We start from the raw sequence: 23,910 nt of genomic DNA, 5'->3' as shown, positions 1-23,910 counted from the left end.
AGAAGACTCTCTTTGAGATCGTCTTGGAGGAATTAATGAGAGAGATAAATATGAACAGAGCTCAGCCAATGCAAAGCCAAGGTAAGGTTATATTTGATCAGATAGACATTTTGGAGTCTTTTGCTAGATTTTATGAAAAACTATCCACTAGTGGACACTGTGAAGTGCAGAAAGACAATGCTAGGAGACAAGTAAATTCCATTATCCCAAGGAAGATATTTGAAGAAGATGCTACCATGTTAAATCAGAAAATCACTTTAGATGAGATCAAAGAGGCTCTCATCTCTTAATAATGGAAAGGCCCCAAGAATTGATGGTCTTTCGATTGAATTTTACAAAAGTTGTCACCATTGGATTGCGGAGGACTTGATGCATGTCTATAAAGAAGCTAAAATTAATGGCTCATTGGGGGAGGATATAAATACAGGGGTCATAAAATTTATTCCTAAATAAGGGGACATGACATTGATAAAAAATTGGAGGCCTATCACCTTGTTAACTGTCTGTTATAAAATTCTTGCCAAGGTTGTTGCACAAAGGATAGAGAGAATTATACCTAAGATTATATATCCTACTCAGACAAGATATGTAAAGGGAAAATACAGTCTGGAGAATCTCCTCACATGTTGGGAGGCTATGAGATGGGTTAAAGAGTCTAGACAATATGCAATCATTCTACTATTGGACTTTGAAAAAGCATATGATAGAATAGATTGGGGTTTTTATCAATATGGTGATGGAATGCCTTGGGTTTCTAGAAGACTACTGTAGGCAGGTCAACATACTAATAACAAATGCTAAGGCCTATGTAGAAATCAATAGTGTGAAATATGATAGGTTTTTCCTTTCTAGATCAATAAGGAAGGGATGCTCCCTTACCCTTGCACTTTATATCATTGTTGCTGATGCTCTCTATTATCTCCTAAGAGATTACTCAACCTCCTCGGGTGTGGATGAAATTAAGTTACCCAATGGAAGAAATCTCTCTAACATCCAGTTTGCAGATGATACCACAATTTTAACTAAATTGAAAGAAGAAAATCTAAATGCACTTTTGTACAAACTAGAGCTATTCTGTGAAGCCTATGGTGGAAATATCTCAATGGCTAAATCTACTTTCCTAGGATGGGACGAGCAACCCCCAATTTGGTTAGATAAATACTCCTTTAGGTAGGAAGGACCTAACCAATTGATTAGATACCTTGGTATACCTTTTGCAGTAGAGCCCAAGCTGAAAGCTTTGTGAGAGTGGGTTAGAAGTTAAATTGATAAAATTTAAGGAAATAGAATATATAAGCACCACCTTACCATTGGAGGGAGAGTTACCTCATCATTGGAGGGAGGGTTCAAGTTTGTCAAAAGATACTATCTTCCTACAACATTTATTATACATCTTCACAAAATTCAAGAAATTATAAGTTTAATTATATCCAAAAGATCATTTTGTCTAATGGAAAATGAGGGAGAAAGAACCGTGCTATTAAATGGAGTTGGTTTACTATGAGCAAGAACATGAGAGGAATCGGCTTAAAGGATTTAAGATGGAAAGGCAATGCATTAGCTTCTCAATGGATAGTCAAAGCTCTTAGCAGAGAAGAACAATGGAAGGTTTTGATTAGACATACCATTAGTAGGGCCATGTCTATAAATAATCTAAATAACTAGCCTTTATTGTAGTGTACTATTTCAGTTGCTCATATGTGGTGTTGCAAGCCTTTATTGTAGTGTACTATTTCAAATGATATTCTACTAAACGATTCACTCCCTTGTGTAATTTAGCACATAAAAATTTATGATGTAAGATAATCATAACATTTCTTAACATTAAATATTATTTAAAAAAATCATAACATGGTAGGTAAGTATTTCATCAATAAAATGGTATATAATCATTTCAACATATTAAATCATTTCTTTTACAAAAAAATATTGCGCAAAACAAAGTTTAAATAAAAACAATTTAAAAAAAATATAAATTTATATAATTAAAAAAATTAATTTATTTTGTGTTATAATTTATATAAAACAAATTTATACATATATTATCTAACTACAATTTTCTAATAATTATACATTTGACATATTTCTAACATTCATTGTATACAGATACTTCTTCTATACATTTCAAGCTCTAAAAATATACAAGTTATAAATTTAACTATTATAATAGATTTATTTTATAAAATTTTATTTAAATTTTTTCCCGTATCATTATATTTGGTCCTAAAGTTTACCCCACTTCTATAATATTGATCTACTTTAGCTTAAATAATACAATTATTGATAATATCACACATAATCTATAGTACTTTTGTGGTTCTCTATTTTACCACCTTCTTGTGAGTGATCACCTTAATAAATTTTACAAAAAGACCTAATCTAGAATCTATAATACAACATAATTCACATAATTCCCTTCCTTACGATTATAATCCTATTATTCAACTTAGCAAACATGATCTTGCGTGTTTAGTGTTTTTTTTTCTAATCCTAGGAATCTATCATTTCTTTTGTATACAAAGGTCTATTTCCATGCTTATAGTATTATACCAAGTTTCAATTTTTCGTTATTTACATACACCACAATAAACTTCCTTTCGGATCCTTTTCTAATTTTCAATCTCAACAAATGACCAATTTTATTCCTTGTATTATAAGAAACTCTTAAAGTTTTATTTATTCAAGTAACATTCATTAACAGATTTTAGTATATGATTCGAATATTTTCTCATCTAATATATCTTATGAAAGTTGGTAGTCATGATATGGTCCATTCAATTCTCTATTTTTCACATTTGACCCATCTAATATCACCAATAAAATATCCTTAAAACCTTTAATATCTTTGAATAAGATATAAAACATAGAATATTATGAAAATAGAATAATATAAAAGGTAAAACAAGGTGTGGAGGAGAGAATCTAATGGAACTCTTTAACAAACTATACAGAGTTCTAATTACATATGATGTAGATTATACCTTTTATAATATTCATGACATATGATGTAGATTATACATTTGACATATTTCAAACATTCATTGTCTAAGATATAACAAAATTTTATATATAGATAACAAAAATAGAACTCTTTAACAAACCATACAGAGTTCTAATTACATTTACATTGATGATTCTTCGAAATTTCAAATCACCATCAGAAGCGATTGGCTTTCGAGACCCACTAAAACAAGCTTCGGAGACAGCACCTTGCTCAGGATCCCTTCCAGTTGCAGCGTGGTTCCAAATTCATGACCAGCTGCAGAGTTTCCATCCGCCCTTGCGGGGTCTCTATCTCAATCTGGGCAGGGTGACACTATTATTGTCTATGCTCTCCCATGCCTATGCCTTTGCCTTTGTTCATACTGGTTATGCCTCTACGGGGTAAACTGCTTTAGATTAGACCAAGTATGAATAAAAAACATGTACTTCTTCTGTACATTTGAAGCTCTCGGAAATACAAGTTAGAAATTTCTTGCATAGCCATTGCGTCCTTGACGATCACCTCCTCTCTTTACGCCATTTGGAATATTGTCTTTCCATGGTAGAAATCAATCAGTAGGAGCAGAGAAAAACAATTATATTTGAAGACTATATTACATTATATGAAAATATAATAACCTAATTAAGGCTTTGCGAAATACCTCTGAAACCAGCCAACCTTTTCTTTTCAACATATACGCGACGCCCAGAGATGACAATAGGAGATGCCTGCTTACAAAATATAAATACAAGTTTTATGAAAATAAAGATAAATACAATATCTAATAACACTAAATAATTCGATACAAATTAAGTACCTTTACAGCACTCTCCACAGAAGTTGATGATTGGAACTCAATGAAAGCATAGCAAAAGTTTTTTTCCTGCATTACAGTATTTAAACATTACAGAAGGAAAAAAGCAGCAAACAAGCGAGATTTGTTTTCAAAAACATACCTTGTTGGCTCTGATTTGAATTCCACCAGGCTTTATAGAAGCATATTTTTTAAACTCTTCTTCAAGCAAGGTAATTGTAGAATTCCATGGCAAATTTCTTAAATGGATTGAGTTCTCATTGACTGTAAGTTATATGGAATTTCAAGGTTAGTGAGAAATTAAGAACCTGAAAGATACAATTTAAAAATGGTGAAGGGAAGATTATGGTAACCTGGGGCTTTTCAAGAATTAGAGTTCAAGGATTGTGATGTTGTATGTACTTGTGATGGTACATTTGCTTTCAGTCCGGTATTTATTGGAAATTTCACCACAACAGTTGGCCTTTGAATAGGATGTGGGTTCTCTTTCAAAAGCTGAACATTCAAAGAAAAAAATATCAGTAACATCATATTCTACAAACGCTCAATGTATGAAAGGGCTTTGAAGTGCTCGACGTGCATTCAAAATGTTTATACTTACAACTGCTAGAAAACTCATTTTTGTTGTTTCTTCTGGTGGTGAAATAGTTTTCTCAATATCCTTAAGCTGTTGTTCATTCTCAACAGTTTCAGTAGCATGTTTATTTTCCAATTTCGAAGGTTGTGATTCAAATCTTTGAATTTCTTTTGCAGGAACTATCTCTGCTAAGACACAGAAAGGCTGCGATTAAAGAAGATTCTACATCGAAAAATACTGAAAGATAGAAGAAGAGACCATTTTACCTTCCTGCAAAGGCTCATCACAAACAGCATTAGCCGACATATAAGTTTTGTCTTCTGAATACTGGGATTCTTCCAAATACCGAAATGCATCGTTTAGAACAAAATAGCCTCTCTCCTGTGGTGCTAAAAAGAAAGACTGGGCAAATTTTCTTTCGACATTCTCGTGCCCTAATATGATTCCAGTTACCAATATGATATAAGATTCATTATAAGCTTGTTGTGAATCCACAGTTCCTATTTTAACCTCATTTCCCTCATTGAGCGAAGACACTATATTGTTTTTAATAGCCTGTTGGTAACAACCATTCAAAACAAGAACAACATTATATCTTGTAGTTGCATGCCATATGGTAATATTGTATTTCAAAAATGAATTTGTATGATTTGAAACTGTTATACACTGAATCTACTGCAATATTTGACTTACTTCTAGGGTTGTTACATGCAACAATTGACCATTGGGTTCAGGGCGGGTGACAGTGCTGCAATCTTTGTAGAACTCGTATAGCTTATCTGGACAGTTGTTTAGAACACAGTAATACTGGTTCACAAATTCGTTTGCAACCTACCAAACCAAAAGTGTTAATGAAATAAACTCCAAGCCCAACGCAAATGATCCAAACCCAAAACCACTTTATAAGAATAACAAGATGGTATAGTATTCATACCTCAGAGGCAGGAAATTCTCTTTGTAACTGCTGGGATTCCATCCTTCTGCATTGGAAATGATAATCAGCTGCATGTTAAAGTGTGTTGAATCTGCTAACTATCCCAATCACAAGTCTAGGAAAAATTGCAAAAGAGAAAATAAAGAGAATATGTAGAACATAATTCCTGTTGCAGACCTTGTATGGATTTTAACTGTAAAGAGTTGCTTTTCAGTGAATGTGAATACTTTCCACACCTTTTAAAACCTCTCAACTGATTTAGTGGACTGAATTGAAATTTCGAAACAGCCTAAATATTTTTCTCACAAGCACAGATACAAGAAGGCATAACAGCAGAGTACAAGTTAGTTTGCTTTTCTTTTCTTTTTCCAAATATATTTATAAGGCATAACAGGCGTGTCTTTTGACTAAGAGAATCGAAACTATTGAATTTTGGGATGATAACGTTTGTATGGCCATAATTACCTATTCCTATACAAGTCTAGTCTAATACAACAAGACGCACACATAAGTAAAAATGACGTTAGATTAATTAATTTAGAGTGAGGATTGAAATATTAAATGTTAAGAGAGTAATTGCAAAGAAAAGTATATGTAGTATGTGTGGAAATGTGTTTGATGTGACATTGACTCTAAAGATCCGATGAAGGAAAATATGTAACTTAAATTTGTTCATTATATCAGATTTGTTCTAGGGTATTTTCATAGGGGAAGAGCACCAGTAGTCGTCATAGCTAACTTCGCGCACCCACAGATCCTAAAGGGTACGTCGTATTTTGGTTTTTTTTAGTCATCTTCGTATGCGACTTAACTGCTTGTAGCTATTGATCAGGCTTGTGGGTAGTAACGATGCATGCTCTGGAATCAGTTATGCGCACAAAGGTAAAAAAGTACACATTTCAAAGTGTCGCCTGATACCTAACTAAAGATGTTCCAGTAACCGTCAACTCAAAATTGCTAGTACTTGTTGACAAATGTCCAAATAGCGATGCACAAATGTTCCAATAGTGGTGCACAAATGGGACAAATGTTCCAATAGTTGTTCACAAATGGGCCAATTAATTACAAAAAAAGGTCGGCTATTGGTACAAAACAAATTTATTAATGGTGTTTTCACTAGAAAGGCTATTGGGGGATCAACATAACAATAAGGTGACGGTTCTTGGAACTATGTTATCTATTGGTGCTCTTCCCCTAGTATTACATATGTTCTCTAAGGCATAGATCTAATTTTGTTGGTTGTACTTTACTTCTTTTTTTTTTCTGTTATATGATTTTTTATGCTCAAAGGCTGGTGGTGTTTGTATATATTAAGGGGAGATCATCGAGTCTAAAATGACAAACTTTACATTGAGCATCCTCATAGAACCAACTTTAGTTGGAAGCAAGCAAACATTTTGATGTCAAATTATTTTTGGTAAGTCCTCTATTCAAAATGTTCCTTCTTGTTCTACAATAGTGATAAGATGTTCTAGTATGTCAATTATATACATAACAAATACTCACATAAATGTACACTAGTCCACTCACAACAACTAGTGGATTTTTGTTAATGCCAATAACTTATTTGAAAATCAAAATCCTTGTTCAAGTACCATGTTGATGAAAATTTTTAAGAAAATCAAGTTCAAATAACAGTCAAATCTTAGCCTCGCCCAACTTATTACAACATTAAATTTGTCTCTAAGAATACGTAATCATTAAGCTTATTCCCAGGAGGTCTCCCTTCAGGTGATTTCCTAAGAAGGCCCAATGCTTCACCTTTATGAGCATCAACTAGATGAAATGAGTGCTAAGTAGACCATTCATTCTCATGAGAGATGGGTTCTTGTGAACTACTACTTATGAAACATGGGTCAATGAGTTTGTCTCGAAAACTACATAATTGAATCTTGATAATAATATGATAATTTGGTTTGTTGTGGAAAATATATCCTACTTATAAATTGATAAGCTTAAGGGGCTCTATTATAAGTGGGTTCAACCTTGGAGGAAACTCCATTGTTAAGAGTGTCCGAGTTGGAGTAATACTAGGATGGGTGACCTTCTGGGAAGGCCCAATGTTTCACTTCTATGAGAATCACCTAGATATAATGAGGTATAAGTGGACCATTCATTCTCATGGGAGTTGAGTTCATGTGAACCACTACTCATGAAACGTGGGTCAATGAGTTTGACTTGAAAACTATATAGTTGAATCTTGATAGCAATATCATAATTTGACTTGTTATAGAAAGTATCTCCTACTTATCAATTGATGAGCTTAAGGGGCAATATAATGAATGGTCTATAATCAAGGACAAAATGAGCCCAAAGGAATATGAAAGGGAGAGATGTTTAAAATTTGAATTACTTGAAATACTGGCAAGGGAAGAATGTTATTGGAGGCAAAAATCAAGGGAAGTATGGCTTCAAGAGGGGGAAAGAATTACAATTTTTTTTCACAAGGCCTCAATAGAAAAAAAAGGGAGAAGTAAATTTATGGAAATCAACAAGATTGATGCAACAAGAACCCAAACTTTGGAAGAAGTTAACAAAGAGGCCACAAAATTATTTGAAACAATGTTAAAGGAAAAGTCACAAGGGAGTAAGGAAATGAGGTGAAAATTTATGGATACAATTCCCAAAGTAATATCAGAACAACAGAATCCAGAGTTTTTTAAGGCAGCAAAAATGGAGGAAGTTAAAACAACAATATTTCAGATGAATCTCGACAAGGCTCCTGACCTAGATAGTTTCTCGGCTAGATTATTCCAATGTTTTTGGGAGATAGTGGGCCAAGATATACACACTTGACAGTGGAGGAAACAAGGAAAAAGAAGAGGGTATTAAAGGAAATGAACCACAAACCACACATTCTTTGCACTAGTCCGAAAGAAGAAGATGGTAAATTCTATGCAAGATTTTAGACCGATTTCTTTACGCAACACTACATACAAAATAATATCCAAAATTATTGCCAACTATTTTTAAAAAGTCTTAAATTTTGTAATATTAGAAGAACAAAGTGCCTTTGCCCCTAGGAGTTCAATAGTGGAAAGGATAATAATAGCCCATAAAGGAATTCAATCATCTAGAAAATCAAAATAGGCAGGGATGATCATAAAATTGGATATTATGAAAGTGTATGGCTCGATGGATAGAGAATTCCTCAAGGAAATTCTAGACAAATTTGGGCTTATGAAGGATTGGATTTGATGGGTGGATGGATGCATATCAACTCTAACCTTTTCAGTGTGGATGAATAGTGGGGCTCATGGTTTCTTTAATTCAAGTAGAGGTATAAGACAAGGCGACATCTTATCTCCCTTTCTATTCATAATTATGGGAGAGGCAATGGGTAGGGGGATAACTAAACTAAGGGAGGAACCAAATGGTATGGAATTAAGGTAGTTGTTGGTGAGGCCACGGTGACACACTAGCAATTTGCAGATGATACTATGTTGTTTGGACAATCAGACAACTAGGAAGCTAGGACTATTGAGTCACTACTCAATAAATATTTTTATGTCTTGGGACAAAAAATTAATTTTTGTAAATCGAAGGTCTTCTTCGTCAACACTCAACCAAGTCTTGCAAGGGATTCGACCAACATCCTAAAACTTAAAGTAGCTAATTTTCTAGGCAAGTTCTTGGGCACATGACTCTTTAAAGGGATGAATAAAAAGGAATACTGGATGAACATAGTTTCAAGCTACGTAGACAAGAAGATTCTATGGAAAGGTAAATGGATTTCGTCAGTAGGAAGATTGCTTATGATAAAATCAGTGCTTTTGACAGTCCCGTTATACTCCATGTCCTCTCTAAAATCCCTGATGGAATAGATGCAGAAATGAAAAAAATCATGAAAAGATTCTTTTGGAATGGCATGAATGACCAAAACAGAATACCCCTATTAATGTGGGAAAATAAATGCAAGCCAAAAAAAGTAGGACGTGCAGGACTAAGAAACTTGTTGATAATGAAGTTGGAAATGGGAGAAAAACTTGTATGGAGACTATATACAAATAGTAACGAGAAATGGATTAAAATCATAAGAAGGAAGTATGTAAATTCCAATTACCCGATTAGCATACTCAAAGTAAGAGATTCTCCTAGAGGCTCGATAGTGTGGAATTATATTTTAGAAAGCTGGGATATAATAACAAGATATATCACATGGGAAATAGTAAATGGAGAGCAAGGATTATTTCGTAAAGACTCATGAAATAATTACAAAAAATTTGGAGGAATATCTGAATTTGGAAGACATAACAAAAGAGACCCTATTGAAATGGGGAGAACAGGTGAAAGATTATGGGATAATTATAGTAGAAAATGGGACAATAAGTTGGTCAACAATGTTGAATGAAATACCGAGTCTTTCTTTATTTGCTCAACAATGTTGAATGAAATACCAAATTCTCTAAAGATACATAGTTTTATAATAAAGTATTCTTGTTGGCATTTTACTACAAAACTCCTTAACATTTAAATCTATGTCAAATTTACTCAATTCTTATAATTGCTGTGTAAACACATCCTTCCATTGTGATGATAATTTAAACATCCACAACCCCACTAGAAGATTTATATGTAGCAATCCAATACTGGCTACTAGTTTATTCTCTCACCTTGTAGTCCTCACCTACATTTCATTTGGTTTGTTGACACTACTTATTTAGTTACAAAAAGTTGAAGTTCGTAGCATCTTGCATAAATAATTAGTTAAGGAGGGGTGTATCCTTAGCAATTGTTTGTGTCAAAATTTGGTTCAGAAGAATTCATGATGAATAATTAGATATTTTTGGGTCCTTTTGTTTGGATGAACTCTTTTGTTATTAACCATTCCATATCATTACTATTGATATTGGGTCATCTATAGATGAAATAGTGGGAGAGGAAAAAAGGAAATTGCAATGCATGATATGTTGACCACAAACCTATAAATTCTTCTACTACTTTGGATAGATAAATTACCTCCTTATGAACTAAAAATGTGGTTGACGTTAGAGAGTAGAAACTCTTATCTTTCTTCTACATGGGTGTTCCTCACAACTTTGATGAACTTGGTGTGATGGCTAGGAGTAATTTTGAAAACAACTATAGTTCGTGTTATTGTAGCATCTTATCTCCTTGTGGGTTTTAGTAGTTGATTTTATAGATTAAAAAAATCGACATAAAAAATTTCATGTAACAAGGAAAATATGGTACTTGACTCAAGCAATTTATTAACTAGGTAGCATGTTGCGTTTGATACTATTCTATCCCACTTTATAAGGATGAAATGAAAAAAATCCTTCAAATGAATATAAAAGGCATTAGAAAGTCATACTTAATTCTTATTTACTTCTCAATCACCACTGTTACTGTTTCTTTCTCAAATTGGTGTTGCATTGCTTGTTCTAATTTGAGTTACAATAGTCAACATTAAAGAACCCATAACCCGTACAACCTGAGTTGGCCTAATGGTGGAGAATTTGTGCTTTTTAAAGAGAGGTCACAAGTTCAAATCAAACAAGGGGGTAGGGTATGTACACCTTATCGGCTTCGGCCCATTACCTATCAAAAAAAAAAAAAAAAACCCACAATCCATGCTACCTTTTACATTTCATTAAAATAAATTTTTTTTTGAGTTTGGCCATTGTGGATAATATTTAAAGAGAGCATGGTATTCTATTGAATACATTATAATTTCCAACATGTATTTGGTTAAATTTAAGTTGTTAACTCAAATTGGAAAGTCTTTGTATTCTTTGCATGAACACACTCCTTAATTGACATATTAAGCACAAAAATGTCAGTCAACTCTGAATGTTTAACATTTTTAAGACTAAAACCGTATGCTTAGTGCGTCTTATTTAAGCCATTTCACCCTATAGTAGATTTCCATACAACATTCCATAGCTCCCATTTTGTTATACGCATGAAAAATGCAGGCAAATATTTTAAAGTCTGGCTTTAAGGTTTAAAGTTTGCTTAGCATATTTACCTTATTGATATTGATATACTAGTTTATCGATGTCGATAACATATTTAATAATAATTATAAGAATAACCAATTTATTTCAATTTAGGCATAAAAAATAAGACATAATTATAAACTCTTTATTTTATTATGGAAATCGATGCTTTTCTTTTCTAATCTACTTTTGTGTTTAGCTGGTATTGGTAACACTAAATTTTAGATATACCCTTATAAGGAAAATGAAAATTAATTAGTGCATGGAATTCAACTTTTAAATTGAGTACATTTGTAGAGATACTACAAATTATCAACCTTAAAAGTCTCTGTCTTAGTACTTTGCCTTGTATGAGCAACTTAATTTTTCTATAGCCCTGTACTCAATCTTCAAGACAACCTAATTATCTAACTTCTTGATAGGAAGCACAAAAAGATTTCTCAAATAGGTTTGTTTGGAAAAAAATGTGATTTTCTCTTTCATTACAAAGATCATTGACAACATTCTTGAGCTTTTTCTTCTTTTTAATCACATTAGTACATCAATATCTCTCTTTATAGGAAAAAGGTACCCATCTTCAACCCTGATCACTTACCCCAATGCATAAATTTTTTCAGTCTTAAATCTTTATGAATTTCTATTTAAAACATAGGTCGAAGAAGGCACAATGACTCCCTGAATCGATTTATTACAACCAATCCATAAACCTTAAATATAATTATAATAACTTTAGTGTCATAAAATTGTGACCCTTGCAATTTTAGACCATAATAAGGTCCCCACACATGAAAAATTGAATCCCTAAGCCTGATTGGAGACTAGAGACTTGCTGAGGCCTTGAAAAACTGCATATTTCTTGCTCCCCACTCTGCCTAAACAAGCATCCTCTCCTAGAAAAAAAGGCAGGACAGGGGCATGGTGCCCCTGTCCCTACTCTATTTTGGGGTATTAATCCTCAAATTATGCTTTGGTGGTTGTGCATTGAGCAGGTAAACTCCCCTAGTGTCTGCCTATCATGGAAAATTAGTTCAATAACACTATTTGATAAGTATATAAGTTGCAGTCATTTTGGGGAAGGAAGTTTCATAAGCGAGAATTTCACGAGATCACGCATTCAAGCATTCAAGAATCACTTTCAAGTATTGAGCATCTCAAGTCTTCTTTCAAGGATAGGTGTTGCATTCAAGTCAAAGATTCAACCATTGAAGAGGAGATTCATTCCAACATTCAACTTCATCCGAAAAATTCTATCAACATATCTATAACAACCTCCCTTGAGGTGATTTACATTTCAATCTTTCATTTACATTTACTTGCAAGTACTTTTCATTTGGTTAATTCAAAAACTGGTGTTTGAAATGAAGGCAAACCCCCAATCCCAACCCCTTTTCCTCTGTTTTCTATGTGTAGGTTGTAGGTGTGCAACAGTACTTTCGTATTTGGAATCCATTTGTAGAGGTAAAAGAATCATTTTCCTTTCATGGATTGTTTTGGAGGACTGCGTACACATTTCAGCACGGTCCGGGCAACTTTTGGTCAAATTCCAAGGCGACTTCGTCTCGACATATTATTGCCAGATCCTGGTGCACAACTTCATCCTACACTTCTATCTCGACTTACAACAAGATCTTTGTCACTTTATTCTCTTAGTCATTAGTACACAATTCAATAAATTCAATCTCATTCATTAAGAGAGGAGCAACCTACCATTCCCACATCAATCAGAATATTACTTCCTTCTCTGGAGGTTGAATCTAGTGCATTTTCCCCCATCTTCTAATGCAATGAGTGAAAAGTATTTGAAGGGAAATCCGAAGTGAAACTTCCATCTCTCTTTGGAGGGAAGAAAGGCTTTCCGCTAGATCTCTTATTCGCTCATTTTTCCAAACATTACATTTTCGTGAACGCGACATCTTGAATTCTTTCCTTGGAACAAACTTGGAAGTTTAATTTTTATGCACACTTAGTGGTTAATTCATTCAAAACACTTGTTTTAAAATTGAAATTGAACATGTGTTTATCTTGCTATTGTCTTACATCTAAAAATTGCTTTGTTTGTCAAATTCAATTTCCTCCTTGTTTTGTTTAATTTACAAAATTAAGTGGTTAATTATTCGAACCCTAATTTTCAAACATTATCATGAACTTGTGCAAAAATTAAACTTACATTCAATTTTCAGATTTGTGACTATATTTAGATTTTTCTTCATTCCTACAATTCAAATTTTTTATTTCCCTCTTCTTTTCCAAATTCAAATTTGAAAAATTAAGTGGTTAGGTCATAAAACCGTAATTTTAAAAATTAATTGGATTTTGTATAGATTTCAATCAATTTCATTGAAATTCAGATTTATAAACATTTTCCAAGGTTTCCCTATGCTTTAGGTTTTACCCTTTCCAAATTTGCAGTCCAATTCCCTTTTCTCTTCAAAACCCTAATAGAGTCCTATTTTCACATTTGAACCGTAATTTTGCCTATCTAGAAATCGTAAAATCTGCCAATTTTATGGGGTTAGCGTTAAAATCATTGTAATATTCATCCCTGAAGATTTTGAAAAAAGTTGGTCGGCCTGTGTGCATTTTCTACACAACTTGCTGTATAGAAGTCCTATCTCTATAAAATTTCATCCCCTCAATCGATAGGCTGGTGACTTGGGGAATGAGGCTCCCATCAACCAATACCTTCCACCAATGGAGGATAATAGTCCCATCTTTCTAGTGCTTGCAAAAATAGCTGGTAACATCCCTCTTAGAACCCTTCAACCTTTCAATTTAAGGGGTAAAACCCCCTTTCTTCAGAAGCCCCAAGAGCTTTTCCTTTTTCTTCAACTGCACACAATTGGGTGGTTTGGTTCTCTTCCTAGTGCCCCCCTTCTCAGCTTCTCTTTGTGAGTAGAAGCACACAACAAATGGTTAAGAGTTTATCTCACTTGATTTTTCTCCTTTCCTCTTTGTAATCAGGGTCCTGACCAGGCTTTGTTTCTAGGACGCATAGCTCTCATTAATTAGACTTAATGGGGGGTGTCAATACAACAAGTTAACTTTTTGTTCCGCTGCATGATGTTCTATTCAATTTGTGAAATAAGGAGAATTATGCAAGAAAAAGGTGTTGCATGCTTGTTTGCATTTAAGCTAACGAAAAAAAGTGCACTTTAAACCCTACCTCTTCCACCATAATTTCTACTCCCATGTGTTATTTATTCATTTCAAATCATACTTTTTTAATAATATAAATAGCAAAATTTAATTATTGTTTGTAGCTGTATTCTTTGTTTTTGCAAATTTTTCTTGTTTTTCTAATTAGAGATATATTTTGTTTTGCAGGATTAGCCATAACGATCAAGATCACAAAGGTCTAAATCTAGCTCTTGATTATCATTAGTCACTTACTTTCCATTTCAAACTTGTTTTGATATCATAGTCTCCATTTGCAGCATCACATTTAAGTATCCAAAGTCTTGAACAATGTGCAAGCACTCCAAATTGCAACCTACACCTTTAAAAGTAACACACCTTTTGAACAAAAAAGTTCAGGGGTGAGGATTCTTAAATTTGGTGGGCAAATCTCACCATAAAATCCTATCGACTAATAACATATTCATTTTCAAATAACATATTCTTAGAGAAGAAAGATTCTAAGAGGTTATAAGAGAATTATAGTATATAATTTAGTTTTTGATTATTTGTTCCTCCAAGGAATGATATCATTCCATCCATTTAATTCAATATTTTAATTAATTTATCCAATTAATGCATATAATTAAATATTTTTGAACTACTAAGTTTTCAGATTTTGTATTTAAATTCTAAACATGTATAGTTTTCAAAAATTTTAAAAATGATTTATTAGAAAATTAATTCAACATGTCATCCTCTCTCTTCCTTTCACTTGGTTCTCATTTTCATTGGCAAACTTTGGGGTTTCTTTTGTCTATGATTTGGTCATGGATTTGACATCTATGTACAAGAAATTAACCTTTGGCTCCATGATGGGTGAATGCAGACAGAGTTTCTTCAACACTATCTAGTTGGTATTTTCATGTTGGTTCCACCTTTTGATTTCAATTGCTACTGAAGGGGTCAAGGGAAGTACTCTAGGTAATGGTTTCTCACCTAAAAAGTATTTACATGTTTGGAATAAATAAAAGATAATAATTTGTTATTCAAGAATTGCTCCAAGTAAGGTGAAGGGGTAGGAGGTGATTGATAGTGATAATATCTTTATGAGAAATATTTTGATTTGTATATTCTTCCTATTATACTCTCTTTCTAATCTACATAAATTGATTTTTTAGCATTCAAATCCTTTATTTTGGGGGAAAGATGATGCTTTATCATTCGTCTAGAAATATTTGGTGGTATTTTTTGAGATCAGCTTGGAGGAATTAATGACAGAGAAAAATATGAACAGAGCTCAGCCAATGCAAAGCCAAGGTAAGGTTATATTTGATCAGATAGACATTTTGGAGTCTTTTTGCTAGATTTTATGAAAAACTATCGACTAGTGGACACTGTGAAGTGCAGAAAGACAATGCTAGGAGACATCTTAAATCCATTATCCCAAGGAAGATCTTTGAAGAAGATGCTACCATGTTAAATCAGAGAATCACTTTATATGAGATCAAAGAGGCTCTCATCTCTTAATAATGGAAAGGCCCCAAGAATTGATGGTCTTTCGATTGAATTTTACAAAAGTTGTCAGCATTGGATTGCGGAGGACTTGATGCAAGTCTATAAAGAAGCTTAAATTAATGGCTCATTGGGGGAGGATATAAATATAGCGGTCATAAAACTTATTCCTAAATAAGGGGACATGACATTGATAAAAAATTGGAGGCCTATCACATTGTTAACTGTCTGTTATAAAATTCTTGCCAAGGTTGTTGCACAAAGGATAGAGAGAATTATGCCTAAGATTATATATCCTACTCAGACAAGATATGTAAAGGGAAGATACAGTCTGGAGAATCTCCTCACATGTTGGGAGGCTATGAGATGGGTTAAAGAGTCTAGACAATATGCAATCATTCTACTATTGGGCTTTGAAAAAGCATATGCTAGAATAGATTGGGGTTTTTATCAATATGGTGATGGAATGCCTTGGGTTTCTAGAAGACTACTGTAGGCAGGTCAACATACTAATAACAAATGCTAAGGCCTATGTAGAAATCAATGGTGTGAAATATGATAGGTTTTTCCTTTCTAGATCAATAAGAAAGGGATGCTCCCTTGCCCTTGCACTTTATATCATTGTTGCTGATGCTCTCTATTATCTCCTAAGAGATTACTCAACCTCCTCGGGTGTGGATGAAATTAAGTTACCCAATGGAAGAAATTTCTCTAACATCCAGTTTGCAGTTGATACCAGAATTTTAACTAAATTGAAAGAAGTAAATATAAATGCACTTTTGTACAAACTAGAGCTATTCTGTGAAGCCTATGCTGGAAATATCTCAATGGCTAAATCTACTCTCCTAGGATGGGATGAGCAACCCCCAATTTGGTTAGATAAATACTCCTTTAGGTAGGAAGGACCTAACCAATTGATTAGATACCTCGGTATACCTTTTGCAGTAGAGCCCAAGCTGAAAGCTATGTGAGAGTGGGTTAGAAGTTAAATTGATAAAATTTAAGGAAATAGAATATGTGAGCACCACCTTACCATTGGAGGGAGAGTTACCTCATCATTGGAGGGAGGGTTCAAGTTTGTCAAAAGATACTATCTTCCTACAACATTTATTATACATCTTCATGAAATTCAAGCAATTATAAGTTTAATTATATCCAAAAGATCATTTGATCTAATGGAAAATGAGGGAGAAAGAACCATGCTATTAAATGGAGTTGGTGCACTATGAGCAAGAACATGAGAGGAATCGGCTTAAAGGATTCAAGATGGAAAGGCATTGCATTAGCTTCTCAATGGATAGTCAAAGCTCTTAGCAGAGAAGAACAATGGAAGGTTTTGATTAGACATACCATTAGTAGGGCCATGTCTATAAATAATCTAAATAACTAGCCTTTATTGTAGTGTACTATTTCAGTTGCTCATATGTGGTGTTGCAAGCCTTTATTGTAGTGTACTATTTCAAATGATATTCTACTAAATGATTCACTCCCTTGTGTAATTTAGCACATAAAAATTTATGATGTAAGATAATCATAACATATCTTAACATTAAATATTATTTAAAAAAATCATAACATGGTAGGTAAGTATTTCATCAATAAAATGGTACATAATCATTTCTTTTACAAAAAAATATTGCGTGAAACAAAGTTTAAATAAAAACAATTTAAAAAAAATATAAATTTATATAATTAAAAAAATTAATTTATTTTGTGTTATAATTTATATAAAACAAATTTATACATATATTATCTAACTACAATTTTCTAATAATTATACATTTGACATATTTCTAACATTCATTGTATACAGATACTTCTTCTATACATTTCAAGCTCTAAAAATATACAAGTTATAAATTTAACTATTATAATAGATTTATTTTTTAAAATTTCATTTAAATTTTTTCCCGTATCAATATATTTGGCCCTAAAGTTTACCCCACTTCTATAATATTGATCTACTTTAGCTTAAATAATACAATTATTGATAATATCACACATAATCTATAGTACTTTTGTGGTTCTCTATTTTACCACCTTCTTGTGAGTGATCACCTTAATAAATTTTACAAAAAGACCTAATCTAGAATCTATAATACAACATAATTCACATAATTCCCTTCCTTATGATTATAATCCTATTATTCAACTTAGCAAACATGATCTTGCGTGTTTAGTGTTTTTTTTTCTAATCCTAGGAATCTATCATTTCTTTTGTATACAAAGGTCTATTTCCATGCTTATAGTATTATACCAAGTTTCAATTTTTCGTTATTTACATACACCACAATAAACTTCCTTTCGGGTCCTTTTCTAATTTTTAATCTCAACAAATGACCAATTTTATTCCTTGTATTATAAGAAACTCTTAAAGTTTTATTTATTCAAGTAACATTCATTAACAGATTTTTGTATATGACTCAAATATTTTCTCGTCTAATATATCTTATGAAAGTTGGTAGTCATGATATGGTCCATTCAATTCTCTATTTTTCACATTTGACCATCTAATATCACCAATAAAATATCCTTAAAACCTTTAATATCTTTGAATAAGATATAAAACATAGAATATTATGAAAATAGAATAATATAAAAGGTAAAACAAGGTGTGGAGGAGAGAATCTAATGGAACTCTTTAACAAACTATACAGAGTTCTAATTACATATGATGTAGATTATACCTTTTATAATATTCATGACATATGATGTAGATTATACATTTGACATATTTCATTCATTCATTGTATAAGATATAACAAAATTTTATATATAGATAACAAAAATAGAACTCTTTAACAAACCATACAGAGTTCTAATTACATTTACATTGATGATTCTTCGAAATTTCAAACCCCCATCAGAAGCGATTGGCTTTCGAGACCCAGTAAAACCAGCTTCGGAGCCAGCACCTTGCTCAGGATCCCTTCCAGTTGCAGCGTGGTTCCAAATTCATGACCAGCTGCAGAGTTTCCATCCGCCCTTGCGGGGTCTCTATCTCAATCTGGGCAAGGTGACTCTATTATTGTCTATGCTCTCCCATGCCTATGCCTTTGCCTTTGTTCATACTGGTTATGCCTCTACGGGGTAAACTGCTTTAGATTAGACCAAGTATGAATAAAAAGCATGTACTTCTTCTGTACATTTGAAGTTCTCGGAAATAGAAGTTAGAAATTTCTTGCATAGCCATTGCGTCCTTGGCGATCGCCTCCTCTCTTTACGCCATTCGGAATATTGTCTTTCCATGGTAGAAATCAATCAGTAGGAGCAGAGAAAAACAATTATATTTGAAGACTATATTACATTATATGAATAGATAATAACTTAATTAAGGCTTTGCGAAATACCTCTGAAACCAGCCAACCTTTTCTTTTCAACATATACGCGACGCCCAGAGATGACAATAGGAGATGCCTGCTTACAAAATATAAATACAAGTTTTATGAAAATAAAGTTAAATACAATATCTAATAACACTAAATAATTCGATACAAATTAAGTACCTTTACAGCACTCTCCACAGAAGTTGATGATTGGAACTCAATGAAACCATAGCAAAAGTTTTTTTCCTGCATTACAGTATTTAAACATTACAGAAGGAAAAAAGCAGAAAACAAGCGAGATTTTTTTTCAAAAACATACCTTGTTGGCTCTGATTTGAATTCCACCAGGCTTTATAGAACCATATTTTTTAAACTCTTCTTCAAGCAAGGTAATTGTAGAATTCCATGGCAAATTTCTTAAATGGATTGAGTTCTCATTGACTGTAAGTTATATGGAATTTCAAGGTTAGTGAGAAATTAAGAACCTGAAAGATACAATTAAAAAATGGTGAAGGGAAGATTATGGTAACCTGGGGCTTTTCCAGAATTAGAGTTCAAGGATTGTGATGTTGTATGTACTTGTGATGGTACATTTGCTTTCAGTCCGGTATTTATTGGAAATTTCACCACAACAGTTGGCCTTTGAATAGGATGTGGGTTCTCTTTCAAAAGCTAAACATTCAAAGAAAAAAATATCAGTAACATCATATTCTACAAACGCTCAATGTATGAAAGGGCTTTGAAGTGCTCGACGTGCATTCAAAATGTTTATACTTACGACTGCTAGAAAACTCATTTTTGTTGTTTCTTCTGGTGGTGAAATAGTTTTCTCAATATCCTTAAGCTGTTGTTCATTCTCAACAGTTTCAGTAGCATGTTTATTTTCCAATTTCGAAGGTTGTGATTCAAATCTTTGAATTTCTTTTGCAGGAACTATCTCTGCTAAGACACAGAAAGGTTGCGATTAAAGAAGATTCTACATCGAAAAATACTGAAAGATAGAAGAAGAGACCATTTTACCTTCCTGCAAAGGCTCATCACAAACAGCATTAGCCGACATATAAGTTTTGTCTTCTGAATACTGGGATTCTTCCAAATACCGAAATGCATCGTTTAGAACAAAATAGCCTCTCTCCTGTGGTGCTAAAAAGAAAGACTGGGCAAATTTTCTTTCGACATTCTCGTGCCCTAATATGATCCCAGTTACCAATATGATATAAGATTCATTATAAGCTTCTTGTGAATCCACAGTTCCTATTTTAACCTCATTTCCCTCATTGAGCGAAGACACTATATTGTTTTTAATAGCCTGTTGGTAACAACCATTCAAAACAAGAACAACATTATGTCTGCAAATTTGATTGAATAAAGAAATGTAAACTTAAACCATGGATAAAAATTAAACTTCGAAGGTATCTTGTAGTTGCATGCCATATGGTAATATTGTATTTCAAAAATGAATTTGTATGATTTGAAACTGTTATACACTGAATCTACTGCAATATTTGACTTACTTCTAGGGTTGTTACATGCAACAATTGACCATTAGGTTCAGGGCGGGTGATAGTGCTGCAATCTTTGTAGAACTCGTATAGCTTATCTGGACAGTTGTTTAGAACACAGTAATACTGGTTCACAAATTCGTTTGCAACCTACCAAACCAAAAGTGTTAATGAAATAAACTCCAAGCCCAACGCAAATGATCCAAACCCAAAACCACTTTATAAGAATAACAAGATGGTATAGTATTCATACCTCAGAGGCAGGAAATTCTCTTTGTAACTGCTGGGATTCTATCCTTCTGCATTGGAAATGATAATCAGTTGCATGTTAAAGTGTGTTGAATCTGCTAACTATCCCAATCACAAGTCTAGGAAAAATTGCAAAAGAGAAAATAAAGAGAATATGTAGAACATAATTCCTGTTGCAGACCTTGTATGGATTTTAACTGTAAAGAGTTGCTTTTCAGTGAATGTGAATACTTTCCACACCTTTTAAAACCTCTCAACTGATTTAGTGGACTGAATTGAAATTTCGAAACAGCCTAAATATTTTTCTCACAAGCGCAGATACAAGGAGGCATAACAGCAGAGTACGAGTTAGTTTGCTTTTGTTTTCTTTTTCCAAATATATTTATAAGGCATAACAGGCGTGTCTTTTGACTAAGAGAATCGAAACTATTGAATTTTGGGATGATAACGTTTGTATGGCCATAATTACCTATTCCTATACAAGTCTAGTCTGATACAACAAGACGCATACATAAGTAAAAATGACGTTAGATTAATTAATTTAGAGTGAGGATTGAAATATTAAATGTTAAGAGAGTAATTGCAAAGAAAAGTATATGTAGTTCTAGGGAAGATGTGTGGAAATGTGTTTGATGTGACATTGACTCTAAAGATCTGATGAAGGAAAATATGTAACTTAAATTTGTTCATTATATCAGATTTGTTCTAGGGTATTTTCATAGGGGAAGAGCACCAGTAGTCGTCATAGCTAACTTCGCGCACCCACAGATCCTAAAGGGTACGTCCTATTTTGGTTTTTTTTAGTCATCTTCGTATGCGACTTAATTGCTTATAGCTATTGATCTAGCTTCTGGGTAGTAACGATGCATGCTCTGGAATCAGTTATGCGCACAAAGGTAAAAAAGTACACATTTCAAAGTGTCGCCTGATACCTAACTAAAGATGTTCCAGTAACCGTCAACTCAAAATTGTTAGTATTTGTTGACAAATGTCCAAATAGCGATGCACAAATGTTCCAATAGTGGTGCACAAATGCGACAAATGTTCCAATAGTTGTTCACAAATGGGCCAATTAATTACAAAAAAAGATCGGCTATTGGTACAAAACAAATTTATTAATGGTGTTTTCACTATGAAGGCTATTGGGGGGTCAACATAACAATAAGGTGACGGTTCTTGGAACTATGTTATCTATTGGTGCTCTTCCCCTAGTATTACATATGTTCTCTAAGGCATAGATCTAATTTTGTTGGTTGTACTTAACTACTTTCTTTTTTTTTTTTTGTTATGTGATTTTTTATGCTCAAAGGCTGGTGGTGTTTGTATATATTAAGGGGAGATCATCGAGTCTAAAATGAAAAAGTTTACATTGAGCATCTTCATAGAACCAACTTTAGTTGGAAGCAAGCAAACATTTTGATGTCAAATTAATTTTTGGTAAGTCCTCTATTCAAAATGTTCCTATATAAATGTTGCTTCTTGTTCTACAATAGTGATAAGATGTTCTAGTATGTCAATTATATACATAAAAAATACTCACATAAATGTACACATAGTCCACTCACAACAACTAGTGGATTTTTTTTAATGCCAATAACTTATTTGAAAATCAAAATCATTGTTCAAGTACCGTGTTGATGAAACATTTTAAGAAAGTCAAGTTCAAATAATAGTCAAATCTTACCCTCGCCCAACTTATTACAACATTAAATTTGTCTCTAAGAATACATAATCATTAAGCTTATTCCTAGGAGGTCTCCCTTCAGGTGATTTCCTGAGAAGGCCCAATGCTTTACCTCTATGTGCATCAACTAGATGCAATGAGTGCTAAGTAGACCATTCATTATCATGAGAGATGGGTTCTTGTGTACTACTACTCATGAACAATGGGTCAATGAGTTTGTCTCGAAAACTACATAATTGAATCTTGATAATAATATGATAATTTGGTTTGTTGTGGAAAATATATCCTACTTATAAATTGATAAGCATAAGGGGCTCTATTATAAGTGGGTTCAACCTTGGAGGAATCTCCATTGTTAAGAGTGTCCGAGTTGGAGTAATACTAGGATGGGTGACCTTCTGGGAAGGCCCAATGTTTCACCTCTGTGAGAATCACCTAGATATAATGAGGGATAAGTGGACCATTCATTCTCATGGGAGATGAGTTCATGTGAACCACTACTCATGAAACGTGGGTCAATGAGTTTGACTTGAAAACTATATAGTTGAATCTTGATAGCAATATCATAATTTGACTTGTTATAGAAAGTATCTCCTACTTATCAATTGATGAGCTTAAGGGGCAATATAATGAATGGTCTATAATCAAGGACAAAATGGGCCCAAAGGAATACAAAAGGGAGAGATGTTTAAAATTTGAATTACTTGAAATACTGGCAAGGGAAGAATGTTATTGGAGGCAAAAATCAAGGGAAGTATGGCTTCAAGAGGGGGAAAGAAATACAATTTTTTTTCACAAGGCCTCAATAGAAAAAAAAGGGAGAAGTAAATTTATGGAAATCAACAAGATTGATGCAACAAGAACCCAAAATTTGGAAGAAGTTAACAAAGAGGCCACAAAATTATTTGAAACAATGTTAAAGGAAAAGTCACAAGGGAGTAAGGAAATGAGGGGAAAATTTATGGATACAATTCCCGAAGTAATATCAGAACAACAGAACCAGGAGTTTTTTAAGGCAGCAACAATGGAGGAAGTTAAAACAACAATATTTCAGATGAATCTCGACAAGCCTCCTAACCTAGATAGTTTCTCTGCTAGATTATTCCAATGTTTCTGGGAGATAGTGGGCCAAGATCTACACACTTGACAGTGGACGAAACAAGGAAAAAGAAGAGGGTATTAAAGGAAATGAACCACAAACAACACATTCTTTGCACTAGTCCGAAAGAAGAAGATGGTAAATTCTATGCAAGATTTTAGACTGATTTCC

General features: G+C 33.2%; 1 protein-coding gene across 1 annotated transcript; it reads right to left on the bottom strand.

Moving 5' to 3' along the window:
- Positions 1 to 3,464: 3,464 nt before the first annotated feature.
- On the bottom strand, positions 3,465 to 5,350 carry LOC131031327 (nuclear transport factor 2-like). Its single transcript, XM_059215048.1, has 8 exons — positions 5,309 to 5,350; positions 5,068 to 5,205; positions 4,641 to 4,929; positions 4,399 to 4,559; positions 4,200 to 4,292; positions 3,801 to 3,866; positions 3,645 to 3,711; positions 3,465 to 3,535 (listed from the first exon to the last, which is right to left on the bottom strand). The coding sequence occupies exons 1-8, from the start codon at positions 5,348 to 5,350 to the stop codon at positions 3,465 to 3,467; spliced, it is 927 nt and encodes a 308-aa protein (XP_059071031.1).
- Between the last annotated feature and the right edge of the window lie 18,560 nt (positions 5,351 to 23,910).

The sequence above is a fragment of the Cryptomeria japonica genome, unplaced genomic scaffold, assembly GCF_030272615.1.
Source record: "Cryptomeria japonica unplaced genomic scaffold, Sugi_1.0 HiC_scaffold_48, whole genome shotgun sequence".
Lineage (NCBI taxonomy): Eukaryota > Viridiplantae > Streptophyta > Pinopsida > Cupressales > Cupressaceae > Cryptomeria > Cryptomeria japonica.
The sequence above is the reverse complement of the archived record's forward strand: the minus strand, read 5'-3'. Positions and strand labels throughout refer to the sequence as shown.

What these genes read in the sequence shown, in the direction of transcription:
- LOC131031327 (XM_059215048.1), bottom strand. Translation starts at nt 5,350, where the DNA reads ATGGAATCCCAGCAGTTACAAAGAGAATTTCCTGCCTCTGAG. An exon ending in GAGAATTTCCTGCCTCTGAG is followed by an intron (nt 5,206 to 5,308) that starts GTATGAATACTA and finishes TTGGTTTGGTAG; the next exon opens with GTTGCAAACGAATTTGTGAA. An exon ending in AAGCAAATGTACCATCACAA is followed by an intron (nt 3,867 to 4,199) that starts GTACATACAACA and finishes ACTGTAATGCAG; the next exon opens with GAAAAAAACTTTTGCTATGC.